This window comes from Dryobates pubescens, chromosome 10, assembly GCF_014839835.1.
Source record: "Dryobates pubescens isolate bDryPub1 chromosome 10, bDryPub1.pri, whole genome shotgun sequence".
Lineage (NCBI taxonomy): Eukaryota > Metazoa > Chordata > Aves > Piciformes > Picidae > Dryobates > Dryobates pubescens.
Window position 1 is genome coordinate 37,354,004 of NC_071621.1, and position 18,419 is coordinate 37,372,422.

The 18,419-nt window shown below is 48.4% G+C and overlaps 2 protein-coding genes across 2 annotated transcripts in view; one reads left to right on the forward strand and one right to left on the reverse strand.

Moving 5' to 3' along the window:
* Window positions 1–7,357, reverse strand: part of PRCP (prolylcarboxypeptidase) — a 36,375-nt gene extending 29,018 nt beyond the window's left edge. The window contains exon 1 of the mRNA XM_054164775.1: window positions 7,101–7,357. Within this exon, the coding sequence (XP_054020750.1) occupies window positions 7,101–7,226 (126 nt within the window). The 5' untranslated portion in view covers window positions 7,227–7,357. The remainder of the gene's footprint in view (window positions 1–7,100) is intronic.
* A 491-nt stretch (window positions 7,358–7,848) lies between these two features.
* Window positions 7,849–17,231, forward strand: DDIAS (DNA damage induced apoptosis suppressor). Its single transcript, XM_009898679.2, has 5 exons — window positions 7,849–7,928; window positions 10,173–10,301; window positions 11,262–11,423; window positions 12,807–12,924; window positions 14,739–17,231. Exons 2-5 carry the CDS (start codon window positions 10,189–10,191, stop codon window positions 17,229–17,231), a joined length of 2,886 nt encoding a protein of 961 aa, XP_009896981.2. The 5' UTR covers window positions 7,849–7,928; window positions 10,173–10,188.
* The last annotated feature ends 1,188 nt before the right edge of the window (window positions 17,232–18,419 follow it).

Sequence of the window (18,419 nt, forward strand, 5' to 3'; positions counted from 1 at the left end):
CAACCCAGCACCCTAAAAAGTCCCTCCCCAGCACAGTAATGTAGCTCCCCACACATTCACATCCCATGCAAGGCAGAGCTTTCAGTGAATGCTCTCCTCTTCAGAAAAGGGACAGACCTCTCAAACCTTACTTACAAGTACCTTTTCCAGATAATCTTCACCAATCACACTCACTTATAAGACTGACACAAGGTTAAGCTTGTGCATAAGCTTTGTGTCTTGGCTGTAGGAGTGAATACTGGAGAAAGGCATTACGGCAAATTGAAGCTAGACACAAGAGCCCAAAAGGATCAGAAGTTTTGTTCCTTTGCTCACTCTCTGTGTTCAGAGAGCAGCATGTTTAACATTAATAATGTTACTTGGAGGCAGCACTGTAACAGTGCTGAATATCAGAAAACATGGCATGCACCCTAGGGCTGAACTAAAGCACAGGAGGCAGCAATTAAAAGTTGGAAATACACCCAAAAAAACCATCCCCCTACACCAGCAGCAAGAAGGAGAGTATCTGACTGCTGAAAAGGGATGCAATCCACATGCTGCTGCCCATGTCTAATTGCTATCACTGCACATGCTTGAAAAAAGACAAAAGAAACCGTTTTGTAAGTGCATGGAAGACACCAGAGGGCAGCTTGGCTTTCCCCATCACATTTATTTCATGCATTCTGGAGTATTTTGGGGTTTTTTACCTGAAAAAGTGAAAATTTCAAGGACAGTAAGGTTATTTTTTCAGTTTAAGATTTAAAAGCATTTAATAATCAGGTGTGCCCCAGTCTCTCGCCAGTTTGGTGTAGTGTAACACATTACCTGCACAGTCTACAACTGCTTATGCTGTTGGCTGGTTTTCATAGAATGGCTTAGCTTGGCAGGGACCTTAGAGATCACCTGAGCTGTTAGCCACTGGAATGGGCTGCCCAGGGAGGTGGTGGAGTCACCATCCCTGGAGGTGTTCAAGAGGAGATTGGATGTGGCACTTGGTGCCATGGGCTAGTCATGAGGTCTGTGGTGAAAGGTTGGACCTGATGATCTTTGAGGTCTCTTCCAACCTTGGTGATTCTGTGTGTGAGATCATCTCCAACCTCCCCAACATGGGCAGGGACACCTCTCAGCTAGACTGGGCTGCTCAAGGTCTTCCCCAGCCTGGCCTTGAACATCCTCAGGGAAGAGGCATCCACAACCTCCCTGAGCAACCTATTCCAGAGCATCACCACCCTCATACTGAAAGAGCTTCTTCCTAGAAGGCAGTCTTAACCTACTCTCCCTCATCTTAAAACCATTCTCCCTTCTCCTATTTCTAGACACTCTTATGAGGTGTCCCTCTCCTTTTTGATCTCTTCAGATGAAGACATCAATACAGAATACATTAGCATCAAATTCCATTTTTAACTTCATCCTCCTCCTGGACTCCCCTCCCACTCCTCTCCTCAAATTAAAAGGCAATACATTCAGAGCTTTTGATGCAGCTGCTGCAAGTTGATGGGCAATTCCTACCAATCACAACCACCTCAGTGAAGTCACCAGGAGGTGTTCTCTGCACATCCAGCTTCTGAACTCGTTGCCCCTTCAGCCATAAGCAGTTTTGTTCAGTGTTTAGTCCTTCAACATGTCTTTAACTGAGACAGTCTATCAGAACACCTTCAGAGGCCTATTTCAGCTTTCAATGATTAAAGCTACTGAGATTGTCACAAAAATAATTTAACAACCAAGCTTCTTTTCAGTGCCAGCAGTGACCACTGATGCTTTTTGTAGGCTCTATTATTAACTGCTCACTTGAAAAAGAAAGGCTGCAAGTTGTGAGGAAATTAAGTGCTTCCTGCTTAATTTGAGAAGCTGATGTCTGCATTGTGACCCACAGATAAGTAGTGCATAAAAATAAAGATTCACTGACAAGCTTTAATAAGGACTTCCCTGTTTTCCTGTCCACTGAGTAACAGCTATTGTTTCTACTTATGGACGTGGCTTACAGTTTGCAGCTCCTGTTTTAAATCACACTATGAAATCACCGAGGAAGAGCTGCCAAGTACCCCTGTACTGCTTAATGAGTAAAACATATTCCAAGCAATCCACCTCAGAGACAAACATCAGCATCACGTCTCCTCTACCCACTGACACAACTTTTAATTGGTACCAAGGGGCTCTGTAAACAGCACTTTGTTTTTTCCTTCACCAGAAGTTAAAAATGCTCTTCTATCATGGTGCCAGAGATTAACAACAAACCCATCTTTACCATTCCCATATGACACTGTCCCAAGACACCAACCTGAGTCACTGTAAAATGCTGACAAAACTCTTAATCAAAATTAGAAGTTATAACCTCACAGAACAGAGCATGAGAGGTTGGAAGGGACCTCCAGAGATCATCAGGTCCAACCCCAATGCCAAAGCAGGATCACCCAGGGTGGTCTGCACAGGAGTGCACCAGGCAGATTTTGAATATATCTAGAGAAGGAGACTCCACAACCTCTCTGGGCAGCCTGTTCCAGTGCTCTGTCACCCTCACTGTAGAGAAGTTTCTCCTCATGTTGAGGTGAAACCTTTTATGTTTGAGCTTGTACCCGTTGTGCCTTGTCTTACTACTGCACACCACCTAAAAGAGCTGGGCCCCCTCCACGTGACACCCACCCCTCAGATATTTATAGACACTGATCAGATCCCACCTCAGTCTTCTCAAGACTAAACAGCCCCAGGGATCTCAGTCTCTCTTCACAGGGGAGATGTTCAAGTCAGAGGCATCCTCATGGCTCTCCATTAGACTCTCTCCAGCAGATCTCAGTCTCCCTTGAACTGCAGAGCCCAAAGCTGGGCACAGTATTCCAGGTGTGGTCTCACCAGGGCAGAGTAGAGGGGGAGAAGAACCTCCCTAGACCTGCTGGACATCTCAATACATTTTATTATCTTAATACATGAGTTTTAGGCCCATGGCTGAAAAATTACTCCATTAACAATACAGGAGCTTATATATAACTGTTGTACAAGCATTTTCAGTGACACTCAATTGCGTAGCACAATGAAAACTTCAAATGCTGAAAAATGCTGAACTGCATTAGAGAGGTCTCTTTCTCTAACTGTAAACTTCCTTCTTGTGAGTACCACAGATGCAACACTAGTTTAAGAGCAAAAGTGCACCCTTAGTTTGTATTAAATTAAGGCAGAATTGTCATCAAAAAGGTGGTCCAATTTCTCTTACTCTGCACATTGATGCAAGTCAACCTGAGTGAAGTCAGGTTGGTTTTTGATGTAGCACTGATTTTCAGTTAGCACAGGAAAATTCTGGGGTTCACTGGCTTCCTTTAAATTGGCCCCTCCTGTAAAACAGGAAGGACCACAGCTGGGAAAAATTATGTATGTATAAAAAATACACACAGAGATAGGCATACTCATATCTAGAGAGATACAGATACAGACAGATATCTTCACTTCTCCTTTGCAGTCTCACACAGTATCACCAAGGTTGGAAGAGACCTCGAGGATCATCGAGTCCAACCCGTCACCACAGACCTCACGACTAGACCATGGCACCATGTGCCACGTCCAGTCCCCTCTTGAACCCCTCCAGGGACAGCGACTCCACCACCTCCCTGGGCAGCACATTCCAATGACTCTTCTCATTCTCTTTTCTGGCTTGGAACTTGCATTCTAATTTTCTCACTTTCAAACAAGACTTTAATTTTCTATGCCTCTCAGCTTCAGTCTGTAACACAAAATAGGTTATTAAAGGCAGAAAAGAGAAGTTGCATTACTTTATAGCCTTCATTACACTGAAACTTCAACATAGGTTCCTTTCATGTACACACAACATGTGTTTTAGAGCAGAAAGAACTTACTGAGCTATGAAACACTGACATAAGTATGCAAACTAGGAAGTTATCAAGGGTAATCAAACTGATCTTCTGGAAACAGTGACAATTAATGGGTATTAGTTCACAGGACAATCTGACTGGAGGGCCAGGCCCAGCGACTTGCTGAACAGAAGTCAGTTTGTACCTGTCACACTGGTTCTTAGACAACCCCTAGCAGTTCACAAAGCAAGTGGTGTGCATACAAAATGTGACTGGGGTGAAGGGTCCACCAGCACATTAAGTCACACACAGCCATCAATTACCAAACTGCCTGAAAAGACAATTGCCACTCTCTTGTGAAAAGACAATGTATGATGAGAAGCCTTCAAATACCAGGAAATGTCAGGCCTCATCCTCTCAGCAGGACTGCACTGAAAGCATCACATGCTCTTGGGCTATGATTTTTGTTACACTGATGGGTGTCAAACAAAGCAATGCAAAGGTGCAAGATAAGGATCCACAAAGGTCAGGAAAGCTGCCTGACTCCAGACTCTCCTTGCTATTTCTTGGGCAAATAGAAGTAGAGATGGTTCTTGGATGTCTCACCAAGCCCTTCCAATGACTTTTAATTGTGGTGATGAACCCACAAAGAAGTGACTCAGATAGTGGTGATCTCCCTGCAGTTCTGTACACTCTACATATCATTCTTGGTAAAGTTTGGGTTTGGATGGGTTCATTTAATGCTCGAATCACAAGCAACCTTTTAGCAAGAAGGCTACCAAAACAGAAGTGGGAACTGCCTTGCCTACAAAAGCCATGCTAGTGCATCAGAAGAGTTGAAAAGGAGACCAACCTCTTCAGTGCAGATACAAATGTAAAGATCTGGGTGATGGCAGAGTTTCCCCCTCAAGGACCACCTCCTAATCTAGGTCAGCATGAAGTACCTTTACACTGGGGTGATTCAGCTCATGCACTGGAGGAGTAGAGGGCTGAAAGGCATTGGCTACTTTTGGGAAAGGGGGGAATAAATCACACCCCTAAACCAAAGAAATTAGAGTTGTTAAGGACATACACAGGCTACTATGCGAGCTAAGATCCTCAGCACACTGACACAAGCATTGCTTGACTTGTTTCTCAGTATTCTGGACCTTAGCCCTACCATCAGGGGTGCCTGATACTTAAAGTGGTAAACAGGAGGAAGTTCAATGTAAGTGTTGAGCTGAACTCTGACCCTGCTATTTCTCCATTTTTATGGCAGCAGACTTAGAGATCATTGCTTCTCAGTAAAGGCTGACAGCGAACTCTCAAGCAATGCCACAGATCTGGAAGGCCTTCACAGCAAGAGGCTGCGATTCTAACAAAAATTCTCAGCTTCTGAAACTCGCCTCTCCAGCATGTAACACTAACACGCTGCTCACAGTGCTCCAGAGGTACGTTCAAGCAACATGCAAGACAGCTGCTTAGACTTGTCAAAGTTTTCTTTTATGTATCAAATATTTAGAGACTCTATTCAAAGAGATTTTGTTAGGATCAGTAAGTGTATAGAACGTTGTCTTTGTGACAGCAAAGTATTTTGTCCTATTATGAAACAATTTTTATGTTGTGTGATCGTATATAAACACTGTCAACTCATGTTGAAAGCTGAAGGGAGGAATGAGAATCGAAACAGGAACCTTAGCTAAGAAAGAGCAGCAGAGAACAGAAAGATGAGTCATGCCATAAGCTGCTATAATGTAAATAATTAAACTTCAGGAATCCTGGGAGGTGGCAAAGTATCATCACCCCTATTTAATATGTTAATCATGGTATTTATGTTCCACTACAGATTTCCAGACAGCAGCACTCAGGGCACACTTCAAACGGCCTGAAGATTTGCCTGTCCGGCCCGCATGCTACGCCACTAACAAAAAGCAGCCTTGTGTCCTCCATGGGATTAGACCTCTTACGCTAACACCACATCTTTCAAGTGCCAGGCAGCAGCACTCAGATCTCTTACGGCTACAAAAATTACATCACCACACACACCTCCTACCACCTCCAACAATACTAGCAAGTCTCTCGACAAGAAAAGTGAGGATTTCAAGGCCAGTGAACAGGACCTCTCTTGCCCTCAGCAGCCACTCCCAGCAAACATCATTTTTCTTGAAGTATGAGAGGAAGAGGCCATGGCAGAGAGTGAAGGGAAAAAGAAGTGGCACCAGCTTTACAACAGGATATTACCAGAACTATTCCCTCTCTTCTTTCCACATCTATCTATCTCTTAAAATCCCCGGATCTCAGGTACTTGCAGCTCTGCCCCTTCACTGGCAACTGGAGGGCCCACGGGGGACTGCGTGCTGATAGTCAAGGACAACAACCAAGTGACACCACAGCTCAGAGAGGGGCTGGGGACAGAGGTGTAACAGCGCGGTGACAAAGGGCGGTTCAGAATGGCACAGAATTAGTAACACTGATGCTATGACAGCGTTGTGTAACAACTGATGTGCCCGAACGATCAGGCGTCACCCTCAGAGTTACAACACTACGGCAGAAAGGATGGTGTGGCCAGCGCTGACCGCAGAACGCGGAAGGTGTCTGCAGTATGTTATCAAAACAAGCTTCGGGACTATTACAGGAGCTGATGGAGAGATCCAATCTCCACTCACTACAACAGGCACATCAGTTTTCCCTATTTTGTTCATTCCATCCTAAGTTCACCTTCTACAAAGTTGAAAGGAGACATTCAATCCACAGGTCATCCAAGACGCCAGAGAATTACATACCTTCTCCTCCCCATTATACCCTAAGTGGACCAGGACGTGAAATTCTGATGCAGGCAACAGACCTAATTCTAATCAAACCAGAGAATACTAGAAAAGCGTCCTCTCCCCTTACTGTGCCTCCCTATAACAGCAACCACAATCGCCCCTGAAAAAAATCAGGTCTGTGTCTTTTTTACACTGAAGACTGCAGCGCTCAGCACAGTCCTGCAGGTGAAGTCTCACCAGAGCAGAGCAGCACAGACGCCTTCCCCGACCTGCCGGCTACGCTTCTCTTGATGCACCCCAGGCTACAGTCGACTTTCTGGGCTGTAATCGTACACTGCCGGCCCACGCTCAGTTTTCAGCCCAACAAGCCCAGGTCCTTCGCAGCGTCGTTCTCATCCCACTCGGTGCCCAGCCACTCGGGACCCACAGACGCGTGTTCAGGGGCTTCCCGTCACCCCGACCCACGGCACCTACCCCCAGCGCAGCCCGCTGGTGCTAAACCAGCTTACCACGGGGAGCTGCTCAGGGAGAGGAGAGGAGGCAGGAGCCGCTGCCCCGGCCCGCGGCGGGCTCCTACCTGCTGCGTGAAGTAGCGGGTGAGGTAGGGGCCGGTCGGCGGCGCGGTGCCCCAGCGGCGGTAACGGGAGGAGAACAAGGCGCCGGCGGTGCCGGCCAGCAGAAGGAACAACAAAAGCCGCAGCATGGCCAGAAGTTGCAAGTGCTGCCCGCCGCCCCGACAATTTATAGCAGCCCCGCCGCCCCCGCCCGCGGGCTGCCCCAGGCCGGCCCCCGCGGGGAGCGGCGGGCGACAGGACCCAGCGCAGGGAACGAGGCTGCGCGGGCGCCCCCAGCAGGCAGCGCTGTGCGACCCACCCCCGGGGTGGGCACTATGGAGTGGGGCTTTCCCATTGGCTGTCTGTCAAAAGTGCCGGTCGCGCGCACTGTCGGAGTTGGCAGCGGCGGCTCGGATAGGAGAATTCGGTCTCGCGGCGTTCTGCCGCGGGACGGCGATTTGCTGCTTGAAACACCTGCCCCGCCCTCTCGTCGCCGGGTGCTGCGTGGAGGGGCGTGCGAGAACGAGGCTGGCATGTTATTGGAGAGTGGCCGCGTCCCCGCCCCCCGCGTCCCCGCCCCCCCGCGTCCCCGCCCCCCCGCGTCCCCTGCTTGCCTCCGCGCGTGGGGCGCTGGGGCTGCGTGCTGTGTGCTGTGTGCTGCGGCAGGGTTTCCTCGGGGCGGGGGAACGGCCACGGTGAGCGCCGCCCGGCGTGCGCCGCCCGGCGTTTTCTTTGCGGGGGGGAGCTGCGCGTTCCCTTGCCCGGCGCCCTCCATTTGCCTTGAAGCGCGGTGCTTGGGATCGGGAGACGGAGACTGCGCTGGGCCATGGGGTGCTGGAACAGGCACGTGGGTAAGAACAAGAATACTTCATAACTGAAGCGTTTTCTGAGTGCCGAGCAAAGCTTAAAGTGCCCACGACAAGGCCAGGTGCAGCGTTTACCACGGCCTGTGTCGGGGCAATCCGAAGCAAAACAATGCCAGGGCAGTGAGAGGGTCGAAAGCAGCGCCGTGGAGAGGTCTTTGGGGGTGTTGGTGGGCGAAAAACCGAGTAACTGAAATAAATGGACAGAAAAAGTGAATGTGAGCCAGCAGGTCAAGGGAGGGGATTCTACCTCTCTGCTCTGGTGAACAAAGGACGTGGAACCTGCTTAAGAGGGTCAGAGGCTATGAAGATGATCAGAGGGATAGAACATCGCTCCTGCGAATACAGCCTGGGACGGTTGGGGTTATTCAGCCTGGCTCCAGGGAAACCTTGTTGCAGCCTTTCAGTACGTAACGGGGGAAGGGACTTCTCATCAGGGAGTATAATGATAGGACAACGAGTAACAGTTTTAAACTGAGCGAGGGTAGATATAGATTAGATAGAAGGTAGAACTCTGAGTGTGGCAAGGCACTGGAACAGGTTGTTTGGGGAAGCTGCGGATGTCCTGTCTCTGGAAGCGTTCAGGGTCACGTTGGATGAGGCTTTGAGCAACCTGATCTAGTGGAAAGTGTCACAGTATCACAGTATCACAGTAACTAAGGTTGGAAGAAACCCCAAGGATCATCAAGTCCAACCTGTTCCAACAGACCTCACAACTAGATCATAGCACCAAGCGCCACGTCCAATCTCCCCTTGAACACCTCCAGGGACGGCGACTCCACCACCTCCCTGGGCAGCCCATTCCAATGACGAATGACTCGCTCAGTGAAGAACTTTTTCCTCACCTCGAGTCTAAACCTCCCCTGACACAACTTGAGACTGTGTCCCCTTGTTCTGGTGCTGGTTGCCTGGGAGAAGAGACCAACCCCTTCCTGGCTACAACCACCTTTCAGGTAGTTGTAGAGGGCAATGAGGTCGCCTCTGATCCTTCTCTTCTCCAGGCTAAACAATCCCAGCTCCCTCAGCCTCTCCTCATAGGGCTTGTGCTCAAGGCCTCTCCCCAGCCTTGTTGCCCTTCTCTGGACACGTTCAAGTGTCTCGATGTCCTTCCTAAACTGAGGGGCCCAGAACTGGACACAGTACTCAAGGTGTGGCCTAACCAATGCAGAGTACAGGGGCACAATGACCTCCCTGCTCCTGCTGTCCCTGTCTATGGCAGGGGGGGTGGAACTAGATGATCTTTAAGGTTCCTTCCGACCCAAACCATTCTATGCTTTTGTGACAGCGAGTGACGGGGGGGGGGGGGGGGGGAAGCCGGTGCAGCCTTCAGCATCCTTGTGCTGTGTCCGCTGCCAGCTGGGCTGGCCTGGCATCTCACTCGGCTTCTGGGGAGTCATGGGGCTGGAGTGGGAGAAGGCTGCTCATTAAGGGGCAAAATCTGCAGTGCGAGACCTGTTATAACTCTTCTTGTGTGGTGTTGGGGTTTGGTGTTCTTTTTTTAACTTAAGGAAGAGTTTAAGGGCAATGAGGCCACGAGAGGGCACCAGGTGCTGATGGAAATCTCAGTGAGACTCCAGGGCTGTGGAAAAGGAAAGTGGGGAGCACCCTGAGTGTTGCCTGGGTATGTGGGTCCAGAGGTTTGGCTTGGAGCAGGTAAAGTACAACAGATCCTAGCAGCTCATGTCCAGATAACTAGTACTGTATTTCTACCAAAGAGAACTAGAGATGCATATCTTGAGTCTCTTTCCTCTGAGCTCTTACCGCAATCTGTGTGAATTTGTGCAGACTGTGCTTTATCTCCCCTATTCCAGGGGAATACCTGAAGTATTTGCAGTGTTCTCAGGGGTTTGTGGGTTTCCTTTCATTTAACCCCATGTTGTGATGTAACTCTACCTTAAGAAATGAAAAATCAGAAACTGATTTGCTGCAGTGCTGTGCTCAAGGGTAGTTCTGATAAAGATCCCCTCAGTACAGGTGGGAGTTTGCATGATTTATCTGCAGTGGTGTGCAAATAGGAACACTGCCTTCTTGTGTATCTTCACCTGTTTTTTAAGGGTTAATGAAGGTTTATAATAGATGTTGCCTTACTTGGGTTCCCACTCTCAAACACAGATCATCATTTCTTGAGGGCCACCTTTCAATATGCTCAAACAACCCAAGCAGAAGCAGTTAATATTATTAACATCTCATAAAATGAGAACTCTTTTAACCCTTTGGACTTGCTTGTTTCAGGTGATGCTGTGAGCACATGAATAGTGTGAGAGGACTCTTGGCTGCCTCTGTGATTTCCATCCAGGACTCCTGCTTTGTCTATCCTGCCTGTCAAAAATGCTCTTCTAGGCTGATTCTGGATGCTAGAAGGTGAGCTCTGTGTTGAGGGTCATTGGCTGTCAGAGGCCTTGGGGGATGTCTGTTAGCTGAACACCAATTAGAACAAGTTGATCAAAATCCAGCCATCACAGAAATCATTGCTAATTTCAGGTGTTTGTTACTTACCACTGAGCAGAGCTCATTGTATTCCAGTAGCAGCTTGGAGGTCGTGGATCAAGACTTCTGTGGCGTTCAGTGCCATGCCTTGTCGAATGGCAGCTTAGGGTAATCAGTGATGTGTGCTGGTGGCTGCCCCGTGCATCCCCTGCACTCCAGCTCTTCAGTGCTGTTTCTAAGCTGGAAAGCACTGGTTGAAAGCCCCTCCAAATCAAGTCCTAGTCTTTAAAACTGTCTTCTCATTTCCTCTGTGCAGTGCATCAGGTCTGATGCATCAGCAAGTCCTGAGTGTGTGTCCAGAAATGTGTGGGCTTTCCTTTCCACTCCTGCTGTTGTACGCAGTGTGTGGCACACGGGAGAAGAGTAAATCGCTGAACCTCAGCACGAAAGGGAAGGAGCTGACTGTGTAAAGCAAGAATAGCTGTTGTTTCAGATGCTGAAGTAAAAAGAGAGCAGTGCTGGTATTTTTTTAACTATTATGTTTGAGCTACAGGAAGAAAACTCTCAAAGCAGAACAAAACCTGAAAAGAGGGGTGCAGGGAACTCAGAAGTACTCCCAACAGGTCGTGCAAAGCCTGCTGTGTCACCCACTTCACAACAGGCCAGCGTTTAATAAATCACTCACAGAAGCCAGAGAGATTCTGTATGATACAGACCCCTTGCTGAGCCTGTCATAAGATTGATGTCTCAAGGAGTAAAGAAGGCATCTTAACGTTTGTAAGGGAATACTTGATACATTATAGTAGTATTGCTGATGGCTGCAGATAAGTTGTTACCTCAGCAGTGATTAACAGAAGTTCACATACTCAATTTTATCCTTTACTGCCTTGTCAGGTTTCACTGTCTGAAATGTGGCTGCACAGGTGAAGCTAAAGATGCCAGCTACAGATACAGATTGTCCCTGAAGATTGCTGACACTGATGATTTGTTTGACATTACGGTGTTTGGAAGCTGCTTAGAGCCCTTCTTTGGGGTCACCGCAGAGAAGCTGCAGAGGTAAGGGCGAGCTTGTTTCCAGCTACAGAGCTGCTGCTGTTTCTTCAGCCTGGATGGTGGGGAGACAAGTGGGAGGAAGCTGCTGAAGTGCTTTCTTCCAGCCTTTTCTTGCTACCCATCACCCTGAGAAAATGCTGAAGTTTAGTTTCTTCCTGAAGTCCAGACATTTTGAGATGGATTACTTCTGTGTAAGAGAAGAGATCCTCCACTTGTTTGCTGAAGGCAGCTGCTGCCTGTTGAGTTTCACAGCTTGGTTGGACCTCTTCCTTGTGTCTTTCCTTCTTCACTTGACATTATTGGTTTTCTTTTGTCTGCTGTCATGATTACTAAGCAAACTGGCTTTTCCAGAGACTTAGACATATTTTTTACCTCAAGATTTTAGAATACAAATTTTGAGGCAAAGATAGAGTTTGGAGTTTTATTTAACAGGTTGTGCACCATATGACTTCAATATGACCAGATCTTCCTTTAGCAGGGAGGGAGTTCAAGGAAAGCCTTTCAGCCCCCAGAGCCTGATCACCCACATTTTAAGCTTCAGATATGTGAAGCTGCTAGGATGGGATGTTCAGGTCCATTCACTGCTGCTTTCTCTGTGTTAACTTTCCAATGCCTTTCCATGGGCTCAAGGGTGAACACTTTCAAAATCCCAGATTAGCAGCATGAATAGAATAGAATAGACCAGGTTGGAAGAGACCTTTGAGATCATCGAGTCCAACCCATCACCCAACACCATCTAATCAACTAAACCATGGCACCAAGCACCCCATCCAGTCTCTTCCTAAACACCTCCAGGGATGGTGACTCTACCACCTCCCTGGGCAGCACATTCCAATGGCCAATCTCTCTTTCTGGGAAGAACTTTCTCCTCACCTCCAGCCTAAACCTCCCCTGGTGCAGCTTGAGACTGTGTCCTCTCGTCCTGGTGCTGGTTGCTAGCAGAATTCTGTGCTCTGTCTGATGGCAGGCAGTCTGGACTAGGCTGCTGTGCTACTGTCTGCTGTGTAAAACCAGAGTTATTTGCATGCCTTAATATGGATGGTGCAACTGCTCTGAAGGTGTGGGCAGAAAGGAGGTGTAAGCAATAGCAGCATAGTGACAGCATTCTCCTTTCAGTGTATTGATACAGAAATCACTGCCAGCCAGGGAGCACCTCAAAGTTGTGTGTATGTTGAACCTTTCAGTGTGGTTGTTTTGTTTATTTCTATTTCACTAATAAATGATCTAAACAATCAAGTTTATAGGTTCTTGATTTCTTGCTTTCTCCTGTGTTTAGTTTAAGCTACCACAGCATCTTCTCTCTAGCATGTCCCCTACCTGTACTCAACTGAGATGCTATGTAAAGCTCCTCTGTTGGTCCAATACTTCTGTATGTATTTACTCAAGGTGTATTCAAGACTTCAATCAGCTGTCAGGAGAAACAAACACAGATGCACCTCCGGGAGTGTTGGTTCAAGCAGTGGAAACCTGTTTCATTGGGAAGAGATTTCTATTTGGAGTGAAGGTAACTTTTAATCCACATTACACATAGGAGTTAGCTTGTAGCCAGCTTGGGGCATAGTCTGAGTTACCAAAGCATCATGTACAACATCTTTTTTGGGATTTGAGGAAAATTTAGGGCTAGGACATGGGAAGGATTCTGCTCCTCTTCCCCCAGACTTCTGTGTTATCTAAAATGATTCCCATCCAGAAGTCATCTTGAATGGCAGTAGTCAAGCTTGACAGCTTGTCAAGGCTGTTCTGCAGAGAACCTGAGCAGTGCCAGCTCCTGTGCATAGCAGTAACAGCTTGGAGTCTGCAAAAAGCCATGTACAGCTTGAGCAGGAGGCAGACTGGCTTTTTTCAAGCGCTTCTCTACCTTTCCCGTGCTGCATAGTCTCCTGGTGCCTGGATTGCAAGGAGAAAGGCTTCCCCTTGCAGCATTTTGGTATTTAGGATTTAAGAGCATGTTTTAGCATGTTGATAAAGCACAGCTGTTCAGCATGGGCATCTGTGGCTCTTTTATGAGTTTAACAGATTTTGAACTACTACTTCTTAGTAATATTTCCATAGAAACAGTCCTCTAAGTTCTCTCCAAGTGGTGCTTGTGTGAGTCATTTGTATTATGAAGTCTGTGAGCTAAATCCTACCTGGCAGGTATTTTTCTGCTCCCACAGGTGCCATGATGTTTGTATCTGAGCTGAGGTTTTTCTGATGCACAGCAGGTTAAGTAATAGAAGTTGGAGGACTTCATGGATTAACTTAACTGGAATCATTCACCAGGTCTCTAGGTCTGAAGCCTGCACAAACAGAAATAATCCTACATCTCAAGGGCTTTGTGGCTGCTTCTGCTCACACATTCAGAGAGTATTCAGCCTTTAGCAATAGACATTTCTGTACACACTCAAAGACTATTTATTCAGCCTTGGGCTATAGACACTTCTGTATAGTTGTGCTCAGCTGTGCATACAGGTGCTTTCATCCAGATAGCACTCAGGATCAACATAACTTGCCTTCTAAAGTCCTACCTAGAAGGGTACCTCAGCTAGCAGTCTTCAGCCTCAACCTTTGCATAGACTTGAGGAGTGGGAGGGTTGTTGAATTAGAAGATGGCTATATTTGCTTTTTGGCCTCTCTGCCATTGCCAGACCTTGAAGGGGAGGTGGAAAGGGTTTCCCCACGTCTCATAAGCTCAGATAATTCCCTCTGTGTTTTACTGTCATTTTTCACCTGTAGTTTCTGTGTAGAGAGTTGCAAGCTCTATAAAGAACTACATCTAAAGCTCTTTTGAAACACTCTGGGTAAGTCTGAGAAGATAAAGGCTGTAGCTTATTTGTCTCTCACAGAGGCAGCACACAGAAGATGTCACGCTGGCTTGGATAGCTGAGCTGCCAAGTCATGGATCTGGTACCAGAGTGCTTTGCTTCACGTACTGCCCAGTGCCTCCTAGACAAAAGGAAAGCACTGGCCTCAGGCAGCTAGCCATTTGTGTGGAGCTGCACTGGAGGGAGCTCAGAAGCACCCAGTGCCCTAAAGGGAGGGAAAAAATTTTCTGCGAAGCCCTTCCTTGGTTGTTTTTCCTGCTCCAAAACTCTGTAATGGCAACAAGCAAAGAACCTCCCAGAATGCTGCACTTCACAGTGCTTGCCAGTGCTTCCTTCCCAGGGAGTGCTGCCTTGTGTGACAGACTGGTTTGTTTTCTCTTCCCTGCAGATCCTGACAACAAGCGAGACCTAAATTTAAGCCTCACTCTAGGCCTGCATTTTCCTGTTTGGTTTGGCTTTATTTAATCACAAAATGAAGCACTGTACTAAGAGCTTTGTTTCTTTACCGCCCCAGGGCAGTGCAAGGGAAGATGGAGGGCATTCTGCTGCCAGCAGCATCTTGCAGAACTGTTCCAGAATTAGTAGAAGCACAAAAAACCTTACAGCTTGCCAGCTCTTCCTGCCAGCCGCTGCTGTCGCCGGCCTCACTGTCATCAGCTGCTTCCACCGGCTCCTGCAGCTGGCCTGCAGCGCTAACCGCAGCTCGGCCTTCCCTGATGCATCTTCAGCCCCAACAGATGAACCTGCCAGTGAGCTCAGCAGCTTGGCTGGCCTGAGCAGCAACTCCTGTCTTGTTCAGTCCAGTGCCAGAGAAAGTTTCCTAGGGCCCTGGCAGCGGTCCTTCAGCCTGACTTCATCTGTTGCTTGGGTAACAGCAGAAGACTTTCCTGCTCTGGAAGTGGGAAAGCTGGGGAGTGAACAGCATGAACAAGAGGGGAGGCCTCTCTCTGCAGAATTGTGCAGTGTAAGCCTCAACAATCAAACTCTCTTGGATCCACAGTTGTTCAGCTCTTCTGTGAAGGAAGGGAATAGAGAAGAGGCTGATGAATGGAGTTTGCAGCCTGGTCAGACTGACAGCATCTCTGCAACTGATGAATTAGAGCTGGCATCCTCCTCCAAGACTGAGTGTTCACTTGGGAACAGGTCTAGGTGGTTACAACACCCCTCACAATCTGGACTAAGAAGCATTTACCCAAAGGCTAATAGCAGGGATTATTCTTGCCCAGAGAAATCCCACAGCTCCCTGTTTGCCGAGAGAGATTCCTCAGCACCTAACCACACAAAGGTAGCTGGAGCGTCTCGGATGGACTCTGTGCTTTGGGATGACCTCCCATTCTCAGAAAGCCTCAATGAATTTTTAGCCAGGATAGAGGATGGCAAGAGTGTTGGGAACTCACCCAGCCAGGCCCTTCTTGGAAGCTGTGAGCTGGATGTAAATCTTGACAGATCTCGTTCCAGGCAAACCCCAGTAGCTGGTGATTTGCCTCAAGCGAGTGTCTCGGGGAGGTTCTTGCCACCAGCAGAGAATGATAGCTGGGAAAACATACTGCTTGCTTGTTGCCAGTCAAATGGGAATCCCCTGAGTCATGATGTGTCACAGTGTGAGTCTTCATCTAGTGCTTCATCTTCCACTGATAAAGAACATGGAGAGTCTTCCATTATACCTAGCCCTCATCTGCCTGTTCTGTCACCATCCTTGGCAGTTATATCAAAGCCTTCTGTTTCTGAGAGCAGATCTGTGCAGTCCAAAGCAGCAAGTATTGGCATTTCAAAGTCAGCATGGCCTTGTATTAGTCTGCAGTGCACTGCTGAGGATGGAGAGAGCTCGTGTTTAAAAAGGAGCAAGGCAGCTCCCTCCGTGCTCGCCGCACACGACAGCTGCTTAGCTGGTTGTGCCAACAAAGAGAATTCTTCCGCACCAGGCCAAAGAGCAGAGCCCACAGTCACAGGGGCGTGGGACTTGGATCCACACAACAATACCAGGAGGATACACAAAAGAAAATTGAAAGCATTGACAGAACTGTCAGAAAATGTCTCCAGGAATGTTAACAGGAGAGAGATGCTGTGGAACAGTATCTTCCCTGAAGGCAGCTACAATGCTTCTGCTGAGCTCTTTGATGCAAGTGCCAGAGAGGGAGCAAAACCTGTAGAATTCTTAAATAAGTCATGCACTTCTTTAACAGAAGAAGAGACTTTGACAGAGAAGGTGACACCTCCTGAGCTGGTGCTTTATCCTGGAGATGGCCTCTGGAAGAGCTCAAACCTGAGCCCATCCCTCCACGGGTCTCCTGCTTTCAGTAAGCACAGCACACCAGTAACTTACTCCTTTTGTGAGCCAGAATGCAGTTCAGTCAGTACTCAAGACCTTGTTCCTTATTCACAGTCAACTCCTATGAGAGAACCTCTCCAGAAACCGTGGCCTGTTGCAGAAAGCAGGAGATCTGTCACCAGCTTCACCCCTAAAAACCCCACTAAGATCCATTCCAAATGCAAGAGATCCAGGTCTTCCTTTCAGAACACTCTGCTGCAGCAGCTGACCGGCAGGTTAGCGAAACGGGAAAGGCCAAGTAGCAGGGAAGGCAAAGAAAGCTACAGCTCTGCTTCACAGCAGTTCCCTAACAGCCAACCACCTGCTGGCTTTGGGGAGTGGATCCCTCCACCTGCCAGCAGCAGGTCGAGAACAAGCGCATCCTCAAACGCCAGGAGAGTCTGCTGGGCTGCTGGCTGGCAGCTGGCCTGTGGGCACAGCAGCAGGAGCCCTATTTCCGGAAGCAAAGAGAGCAGCGGCGATGCCGCACGCCGCCAGCCTGAGGGATTACACCCTGGGGATGCAGCCGGAGTGCTGGCAACTCCTGAGTCTGCAGGGGTCACCAAGCCCTCATCTTCAAATGGTACAGGCCTGGACATGTGTTCCCCTTCAGAAGGCAGGAGTCTCCTCCCAGATACAAATTGTTCAGGGGGTGCATTGGAAGGGGCCACTGGCTGGTCTCCCGAGCTGTTCTTCTAAGCACAGCCCCCTTTGCCCAAGGGCCAAGGCACTGAAACATTTCTCTCCTGGGGGGGTAAATTCTTTTTAAGCCTTTTGGGAAGAAGTTTCTTAACATTTTTCCCAAGATGTTTTCCTAAGATGAGTTTTTGTTTGCAGATCTTTGTGCCACAGAGATGGGGGAAACAGACTGTGCAGTTGCTCTGATCTGTTGTTAATCAATTCCAGAGAGTGCAATAAAAGCCGCTGTAAATAGCTGTTCAGGAGATCTCACTTGTAGGTGAAGCATTCCAGCATGCAGTGTTGGCTCTCCATCACCAGAGCAGCTCTGGAGCCCGTGCCCCCTCCAGATGCTTACTTGGGGGTCAAAGAATTTCAAATACCACATGAATTTGTATCCTGTGACAGAGTTGCATTGGGTGGAGGGGACCATCCTGAGGGGTTGGGAGCAGCTCCCAGTGTTCCTGGAGGCTTTCTCAAGGTAAAGAATGCTACTGGCAGCAAGATTCCTGGCACTGGGGTTCATTTTTGGGGTCTTCCACATCCTTCCACCCAGAACAGAGGAATCTTGGAGCTGCTTCTGTAAGCTTGAAGGTGAGGTCCTTGTTATTAGGATTTATGAAGTTACATCAAACATCCACATTAACAAAAAGATCAATAAGTTGTTATTAACATGGACAATTGCCCAAAGTGGATCAGAGGGGGGTGATGTACAGCTGGAAAAGAGAGCGGGCAGGTGCAGTATTGAGGCACAACTGAACAACTTTAGGCAAACCAGAAGAGTAAGTGGGAAAGAGAGACTCGAGAAGCACCATTAAGCTGAGCAGGCAATGACTTAACACTCACCCAGAGTCCTGCCCCAAGCAGGGGCTGCTGCTGTGTATGAGCTGGTAAGGCTGTGAGGCTGCCAGCGCGGTGTGGAGGCCGCCCTGGCTCCAGCAGGACGGGACAACGCGCTCTCACCGAGGGCTCTTGCCTCTTCCTGGGTAAACTGAGGCACAGCAGGAACTGGAGCTGCAAGGGGAAGCAAGGCTTGGACCCTAAGGCTCGTGGCTTTCCAAGCTTGCAGTGAGTAGGGCTCGTGGCTTCTATCCCAGGTCCTGGGCAAGACAAGTCAAGCCAAGGCAGTCCAGGCAAGGCAAACTAAAGCAAGGCAGGTCCAAGCAGGCAAGGCAAGGCAACTAGAAATCAGCCTGTGTTTATCACTTG

Excerpts from the sequence above, each read along its gene's own strand:
- DDIAS (XM_009898679.2), top strand. The coding sequence starts at position 10,189 with ATGAATAGTGTGAGAGGACTCTTGGCTGCCTCTGTGATTTCCATCCAG. Across the intron at positions 11,424-12,806 it reads ACCGCAGAGAAGCTGCAGAG|GTGTATTCAAGACTTCAATC; the intron begins GTAAGGGCGAGC and ends TATTTACTCAAG. Across the intron at positions 12,925-14,738 it reads GATTTCTATTTGGAGTGAAG|GGCAGTGCAAGGGAAGATGG; the intron begins GTAACTTTTAAT and ends TTACCGCCCCAG.